This window comes from Oncorhynchus gorbuscha, linkage group LG09 (genome assembly GCF_021184085.1).
Source record: "Oncorhynchus gorbuscha isolate QuinsamMale2020 ecotype Even-year linkage group LG09, OgorEven_v1.0, whole genome shotgun sequence".
Taxonomy (NCBI): Eukaryota; Metazoa; Chordata; class Actinopteri; order Salmoniformes; family Salmonidae; genus Oncorhynchus; species Oncorhynchus gorbuscha.
Genome location: NC_060181.1, coordinates 90,728,477 through 90,737,539, shown reverse-complemented (window position 1 = coordinate 90,737,539; position 9,063 = coordinate 90,728,477). Strand labels below are relative to the sequence as shown.

Here is a 9,063-nt window from a genome sequence, read left to right as displayed (position 1 = left end):
AAAGTTTGGTGGAGGAGGAATAATGGTCTGGGGCTGTTTTTCATGGTTTGGGCCCCTTAGTTCCAGAGAAGATCCATCATAACGGTACTGCACACAATGTCATTCTAGACTATTCTGTGCTTCCAACCTTGTGGCAACATTTTAGGGAAGGCCCTTTCCTGTTTCAGCATGACAATGCCCCTGTGCACAAAGTGAAGTCCATACAGAAATGGTGCAGCACTCCACCAATCAGGCCTTTATGGTAGAGTGGCCAGACGGAAGCCACTCCTCAGTAAAAAAAGCACAAGACATCCCACTTGGAGTTTGCCAAAAGGCAAAGGATCTGAATACTTATATAAATGATATTTCAGTTTTTTAAGTTAAATTTGCAATTTGAAACAATTTCTAAAAACCTGTTTTTTTTTTGCTTTGTTTATTGTGTGTAGATTGATGAGGGGAAAAACAAATAATCAAGGGGTCGGAATATGTATATATAGTTTACTGATCATTCTTATAACTCTCAGATAAGACAAACACACTTCAGAACAAACTTCATTTCTGCTGCTCCATGTAGGGAATATTTTATTCGATGCCCTTCTATTGGCTTATAGCAGTAATGCCAAATTCAATGTTTCATCCAATAATATCTTCATATTTTTGTAATACCTGAAGGGGTATTAAAATTCTAAATCAAATCGCAAAATCAGCCCCCCCCCCTGCAGAGCTTGGACTCCAGAGGGTTATTAAGACAAGAAACAGGCTTTTGGTCTGGAGTTGGCCCTGGCTACTAAGTGACTGCAAGTGAAGAGAAAAACAATCCACTTGTTAAAGGAGCTAAGACAATAACAAAGTGTACTCCCCATCACTGTTTGGGTAAAAAAGCAGGGGGGGGGGGGGCTGGAGAAATGTAACCACTCTCAAATTCAAAGACTGAGCTATGGATGCAAGAACTGACCATCCATAATATCAGAAGTATACTTATAAACATGTATTGAAGCTATATAGTGTGTTTACATTTTCTTTGTTTACAAACTTTGGAGTAAAACAAGCTTATATTTTGGGTTCTGATGGGGAAGGAATGTTGAACTACTGGGCTTCCTGAGTGGCGCAGCAGTCTAAGGCACTGATGGGACAAGACTGTAACTACCAATTGCACATTATGAAATTGGGGAGAAAAATGGGTGAAATAAAATAGAGAAATGAATGTACTTCTGGTGTACCAAAATGCAATGTTGGTGTGATCAAGTCGTAATAATGACTAGGTTGGTTATACATTTAATTTATAACAAAAAGTAGGCAAAAAGTTGACGGGATGCTAAAGTTGGCAGGATGCTAATGTTGGTGAGATGCTAAACTTGGCACGATGCTAAAGTTGGCGGGATGCTAAAGCTGACGAGATGCTGTCAACTTTAGAAAAAAATCTTGGTTTGAAAGGTGAATATGGGAGATGTGCCTCATTGTATCGCACAGAAAAAGAGCTACATAAACCAATCAGAATCCGACAAGTGGTGAAAAGCACTTGACTGGTGGAAAGTGTTTCAAACTCATCAACGCTTGTACGCATTGAGAACATCAACAAGACTTTTGACATAACTGGCACGAAATAGTCCTATTTATCATTCCCTATCGTACGTACATCTTTACCATTCTAACAGTCTATTAAAGGCACCTGAGAAAGAAAGTATTCTGTCAGCAGTCACCAAACGCAACATGTCTGTTTGTACTGAAAGTGTCTGTCATGCTCTTTTGTCCCTGTCTTGTGATGCAAGCAAGGCTTGCGGAAAGTTCATAATCAAATCATGAAATGTTCAAATGAGACAGCCATAGAGGTACACTTTACAAAGCTGGCGGAGGGTGTTTGAATATCATTTCCTTCAGTCAATGGACCCTTTTATCCCCTTAACTATCATCTATTTTCCACTATGGCGCCTTCATGTCATCTTGGCAGTGTAGTTCAACATTTCTGCACCAGCACTGAGCTACAATACGAAGCTGTCTCACAGAGCTAAGATTTCATTACTGCTGCAAAGAATTCATACTGCTACAATCGCCAGTATTATGATTTCAGTAATCTCTTTGAGGTGTACACTGTACTCATCATTTACATTAGCTTTACACCGAGGGCGGTTCTGTAGGATTATAGGGATAGACAGACTGTCAACACGTGTTTGTAGTGCATGTTGGCTTGGTGCAGGGGGTCTGATACAAGGGTCTGTTAAGCATCTTCACGATGTCAGAGCGTGAGAGAGAGAGAGCTTCCACTCACCCTGGTCAAGAGGCTGGCCATTAACTGCTGTGGCTTTCATCTTGAGGGCCCCCCTGGCAGATGTGTTGCAGGCGCAGCCTTTATTAGTATCCAGGTCACTATCAGCCTGGTCACTATCACCATGGCCACTGTCTCGGAGGCTCGCTCGCTCTGCATCCTTAAAAGTTGAGCTGCTGCAGGATGGGGAGAGAAACATGAAATAAATAAAAAATAACTCACTGGTGGTAGTGTCTGTCTATCTCTCTTGTGATCGCCTCTGCGCCCTATTTTGACATGCTTTTATAGCCTGATGCCTCAATATTGACTACGATGCAAAATGAGGCGGCTAGGTCGTTGTCATACAGCGACCTTACCTTTGAGCAAATGGTTGCCTGTTGGCCACGTTATTCGGCTCCGAAGGAAAATTATCCGTCTGAGAATAAAATCAGAGAGAAATTATTAGTTTAGTGTGCTCCAGACATTATTATTTTTTTTTTAATGTGTGCAACATGAGATATTCAAAGGATATGCCCATAGCTGTGGCTTGGCCTACATTCTGATCTGTACATTTTGAATCATTTAGGAATATATGAAACACGGTAATACAACAGGTTCCAAAAGTGGCACCCTGAAAAGAACAAATCTCCTTCATGTCCATACTATACGTGCCTGTTTGGTCGAGGCTGAGCAGTGATGTAGCAGCCACTGTCATCTGCATCCACGTTTCTACTTATCGTGAGAATTATTGTGTTTGTGTTGATCACACCCACATGCCTTAGCAACGTGCCCTAGCAACAGACCTTGTCATCAGTGTTATCATCTCAGAGACTGTCCTAGATATTTACATCATTAACAACTGAAAAACACTGCTGTGCTAAATACAATTACATGCATTCCCTGTCAATTGAATATGCTGTCTTGCATAAAGCAACCCTGTCATTTTGTACAAGGTAGAGCTGGACCCTGGTAAAGGCCTTATCGTGCCAACATAGGATTTGGATTTGTGGAACTGGTCCATGTTTGTGGAGGGCAAGAAATGGGATTGTAAGGTTATGCTGTATGCATCTAGCTGTCTGGCACATCATATTTTACTAATGTGATCAGACAAGCTGTTGTCCAATCCCACATTTCGGGCAGGGTTTTGTTTTCACAGACAGATCTGGCAGTGGAAGCACAGCAACGCAGTCCAAGACTCACATGGTTTGCATATCTAACAGAAAAAGGGTTTCTGATTATTCAGACCACCTGTAAGGTGCTGGTAGAAGCGAATCATAATGGGCCAATTTCAAAATGGTTAGGATCTCTGTGGAGGAGAAGTAGATTGCAAACAGTCTATTCAAGCACGCTAACAACCGGTGCCAACATATATTTTAATATATTTCTTCAATATGGTGTATTATCCTGTATTGGCTGCATTTTTTGACTCCTTCAATTGGCAATATTGTAGGGCGCCAGGCAGGGAATAAAAATGATAAGGATATGTGATTGCATGGTGCCTGAGAGTATTGATTTGAAGAATTACCTCTCTTGTGGCAGATTAGAATCCATGAATGGAGAATAAAAGGCTGACAATAGATTCTGTTTCTTACCTGTATCACTGACATTCTATCCATAGGAGTCTCTGTGGTAAGCCCCGCAAAGCTTGAGTGACAGCCAGCCCGAGGTACCGTCAGGCTGTTGAAAGTGGTTTTCAGATACATGACCTCTGACCTGGGCAGCGTGAGAGGCAGGGGGCTGGTCGCCTGGTAGTCGAAACAGATAGGTGAGGTGATGAGAGACGGGCTGCTCACCACGCTCATCCTGCTCACGGAGTCCCTCTCCTCCACCTCGCTCTGCACCAACATGATGTCGCTCTTGTTGATCCTCTTCTTCTTGCCGTTTCCAACCGGGGGATTGGAGTTGGAGTACTCGGCCATACGGCAGTTATAATTCCCAGCCTCCTTATCTTGATGCTTGGACTTAACGGCGATGGTAGTCATGACAGCCAGGAGCATGAGGGAGATGATGCAGAGGGTGATGATGAGGGGCAGGGACATGTCCCAGTGCTGCTGCTCCCCGCTGGCGCTGGACTCCCCTGCTGCCATGGCTCCTGTGTTGGCCTTAATGATCAGCTTAGCCACGGCAGACAGTGGGGGCTTGCCGTGGTCGGTTACCTTCACTACCAGCTCTACAGCTGGGGCCACGTCCTCCCACACAGCATGGGCAGTCCTCACCTCGCCGGCCACAGGGTCCATCTCAAACAGGTGCTCCTCGTTACCCTCCCAGATCTCGTAGGTCAGACGACCGCTCTCCCCGTGGTCCTGATCGACCGCTCTCACCGTGGTCACTATGTACCCCAGACCTACATTTCCAGGGACCATGATTTCCACAGTGTCATTTATCAGGAGGGGTAATACAATAACTGGTAGATTGTCATTGACGTCAAGCACGCTGACTCTGACTGTGGCACTGCCCTCCATATGAGGAGACCCTGCGTCTTTAGCTTGAACTTTGAACTCAAAGAACTTAGTTTGTTCGTAGTTGAAAGACCTTGAGGCGTAAATGGCTCCGTTGGTAGGATTGACAGACACGTAGGTGTAAACTGACACGTCTCCGATGTGCGACGGTAAAATGGAGTAAGACACAGTTCCATTCTGACCTATATCTGGATCATGAGCCAGAACTGAGCCTAAGTACTCCCCTGGGATGTTGTTCTCAGGCACCTGGAGCACATACACTGTCTTGGTGAAACGCGGTGCATTATCATTCTCATCTAAGATTTTCACTGTAAACGATTTGGTGTAATTCAACGAGGGTATTCCGTTGTCTCTGGCCACTATGGTCACATTATATTCGTCTTTCAGTTCCCTGTCTAGAGGTCTGTCTGTGAGCAGAGTGTAAAAATTATCATTGTTTTCCTGCAGCCTGAATGGTACATTGCCAAGCACCCTGCACTGGAGCTGGCCATTCCTCCCAGAATCCTTATCAGTGACTCTCACCAGGGCGATGACAGATTCTGGAGGCGCTGCCTCACTGATCGCTCCCTGGCGGACGGAGACAAAACTTATAACGGGCCAGTTATCATTCTTGTCAAGCACTTTGACTGAAATCTTACAATGGCCAGGTATGGGGTTAGGCCCCAGGTCCATGGCCTGCACGTCAAATTCAATGGTTGGATTATCCTCATAGTCAATTTCTCCCTGAATCTTAATGACACCTGTTTTGGGATCAATAGAAAACAACTCTTGGACTCTATCGGATGCATATCCACTGAAAGAATAGACTACCTGTCCATTGCTGCCCTCATCTTGATCAGTTGCATTCACATCTATCAGCATTCTCCCAGGCGGTGAGTTTTCAGGAAGCTCCAGCATGTAGCCGGGTTTGTCAAATACTGGGCTATTATCGTTTGAATCAGTAACTCTCACATTGATTTGCATGGACCCTGATCTTGGATACTCCCCTCCATCAATGGCTGTCAAAAGGAGGGTGTGATGAGACTGATCTTCCCTATCTAGAGGGCGCTGAACCACCAATTCAGGATATATGGTTCCATCACCTCTCAATTTCAAGTCCAAAGAAAATGTATTGTAATCATCTCTGGTGACCTGATAAGTCTTTATTCCGTTTTGTCCAGAATCTGAGTCGTGTGCAATTGTTAAAGGGAACCGTGTCCCAGCAGCTGCGTTCTCTGAAATATCAATATTGATGTGATCTGAAGGGAAACTGGGGGAGTTGTCGTTTATATCCACTACATCAATCTTGATCATGCATATTTCCTTGTCGTTGGCAAACACTTCCATAGAGAGCTGACACTTAGGGTTGCGTTTGCACAATGTCTCCCTGTCAATCCGCTGTTTGGTAAAAAGCAGCCCACTCTCCGAATCCACATCAATGAGATGTGGAGCAGAATTCTCCAGAACTCGAAAGTTCGATTTGCTTCCTTTCTCCACCGGTCCAAATCCGGCATCCTTAGCAATGTTTCCGATAACAGTTCCAGGTCCCTGCTCCTCCGGAACAGAATAATTTAGATTTTTCAGTGTCCGGGCTTTAGCCCAGAAGAGAAGGAAACATATGACAGGAAGACGCATATCCCTTTACTGTGTAGGATGCGCGTGCTTAAAAAATGTCCCTTTTAACTTCCAACCTGTTGATTTGTCCAGGTGCCACACACTACGACTAAAATCACACGAGACAGGTAGTTTTGTATCCAAGACGACAGAGGATATTTAATCGATTTATGAGCCAGCCTTTCCCCTCTTTTACGCGGTTATTCTAACCTCCTTCACATGCCATATACAGATATAATTAACTATTTCTGTAAACAGAGATGAACGCCCAAAGACATATCACGCATTAGCCTAACGCAATACACAATTGAACATGTGCCAGACGTGATTCACTTGTGCGATGAATGAAATATATTTAGTGTTTTTAAAGCGTTCATGATTTCCCTTGTTGCTACAAGGTTACATCCATTTGTTCAACACTCTATGCTGAAGGTTAGGCAGTACAAATGCGCAAAGCTCATGCGGCATCTACACCTAGTTTACAGAAAAATACGGAGATATTCATTCATTTAACTACACATTTTCCAGCGTAGCCGGCTACCATCTACAGTACACAGTATACTTTTTTCTGTGAGAGCTAGGCTACACACTGTTGCATACTGGTTATGAACATGTAGGCTACACGAACTAACCCATAAAGTATCCCTATAGCAGATGCACCAATAAATATGCTTTTTCGGGACCACGTTTTACATCCTTTCATTCACGAACATCTGGAGAGCGATAAGGACTTTTGCCCGATAATTGTCCTATAATCAGTCCATTAATCCGGTAATCCAGTCCAGTTGGACCTTGTGCTCTTGCATCCTGCATTGATTCGTGGGTAAGAGAATCAACACTGCCTCTTTAGAGGTTACACAAATCCCCAAAATAAGGTGCAGAACGTTGTAGATTTTCCGATATGCTCAAAATTGTGTTTTGTCTTCTTCTTCCTGCGTTCAATTCTCCAGTCACGTCAACAGTTGAAAACAGCTCGTCTTGGCATTGAGATCTGGTTACCACAATATTCCTCAATACGCCCTACACCGACTCCAGTTTATATCTTGGTGCATATAACATGTTTCTGATCGTCTTCCAGCCAATGAGTGAAACAGTGACAGATCCTGCCTTGGGGGTTTTCTCCAATAGGTCTGGCAAGTTCGCATTGAAGGAGGGCTGTTCCGCTGGTACGTGACTCACTTACTGATGTGAGCGCACTGAGCAGGGAGCTGGAGATGAACACGTGCTTGTGGATGTTGTTCCGAATACATCTGGATGTGCAGTAGAGATGGTGTGTGTGTGTGTGGATCATAGAAAAATATCGGAATAGGGATAAATCTAAAACGACAGATAAAACCTGTGAGGGTTTGGGTAGAGGGGTGACCCAGTGCTTAACTTGGACTGAAATTTGGGGTACAAATGGTTATATTTAGATGCAGGAGCTCCACAATACTTTTAAACGAATATTCTATAAGAGGAACCAACCTGGTCTCAGAGCATTTCTTATTATTCTCCATTTAGTATGATAAATAATAAATAAATAATAATAATATATGTTTAGCGGGCTTTTATATACAGTCATGTGTACATTTGGTGGATGTCCATCATACCAACTGAGCTACAGAAGGACGATATGTTATGTTTGGTATGTATTAATTTGTGGATGTCCATCATCCATTTCGTATGATATGTTACAAATTACAATTCATACGATATGTTAGGAATTACAATTCGTACGATATGTTAGGAATTTGCTAAATGTATGATATGTTGCGAATTCCAATTTGTTGTTGCTAATGTTACCTAGGCTAGGGTTTAGGGTTAGCGGAAAGTTTAGCTAAAAAGGTTAAGGTTGGGGTTAGGGGAAGGGTTAGATAACATGCTAAGTAATTGCTGCAAAGTAGCTAAAAAGTAGTAAATATTTGAAAATTAGCTAATTAGCTAATATTCTAAAGTTGTCCGTGATGAGATTCAAACATGCAAATTTTGGGTTGGTAGACGTTTGCGTATACACCCCCACCCCAACCAACCAATCACAATCTTTCGTTTTTGCCTCAAGAAACCTTCTGTAACCATACCAAACGTAACATGACATATCATACTAAATTGAGTGTCCCGGATTTTCTTTTAATATGTTACTTCTAGTCTATGAGACCAAGCTGGAGGAACAGGAGCTCAAGCAGTAGAACATTTGAGTTACTGGTACACAGGAGAGCTCCTGCCCAAGTCAAGCACTGGTCATCCCAGAAAGAGTTTGTTAAAGGTGGTCAATCCTGTGCCAGAAAGGCGGGTCATGCCAGGGGCTGGTACCAGGCTACTTGGCGTGGCAGGTAGCTTAGTGGTTAGAGCGTTGGGCCAGTAACCAAAAGATTGAATCCCAGAGCTGACAAGGTAAAAAATCTGTCGTTCTCCACCTGAACAAGGCACTCTTCCCCAGTAGACCGTCATTGTAAATAAGAATTTGTTCTTAACTGACTTGCCAAGTTAAAAAATTCAAAACAACAGCCCTGTTTTTTTCTGACTGTGGAAATGCTTGCGGACATGATCACCCAAAATAACTTTGTACAGCATGTATCCAATACTCCCATTCCACCCAATGATACTTTTCATATGACTGTAATTGGCCTTGTCTCCTTTCACTGCAGGGTCTGATAATGACTGTGGTTTGTGATTCAACAATACAGGCTGGAAGTGAGTCGCTATAGAGATAGAAGTCTCACAAGAGGATAAAACTAAAGAAAAAGCCCCATCACAGTGGTGACATAACAAGTCGCCCGTTCCTATAAGGGATTATTGGTCTACGTGGGGATA

The 9,063-nt window shown here is 43.3% G+C and overlaps 1 protein-coding gene across 1 annotated transcript; it reads right to left on the bottom strand.

The window, feature by feature from the left end:
- Positions 1 to 2,091: 2,091 nt before the first annotated feature.
- Positions 2,092 to 7,343, bottom strand: LOC124044474 (protocadherin-17-like). The gene is made up of 4 exons (XM_046364104.1): positions 3,814 to 7,343; positions 2,599 to 2,657; positions 2,246 to 2,418; positions 2,092 to 2,108 (listed from the first exon to the last, which is right to left on the bottom strand). Exons 1-4 carry the CDS (start codon positions 6,292 to 6,294, stop codon positions 2,092 to 2,094), a joined length of 2,730 nt encoding a protein of 909 aa, XP_046220060.1. The 5' UTR covers positions 6,295 to 7,343.
- Positions 7,344 to 9,063: the final 1,720 nt, after the last annotated feature.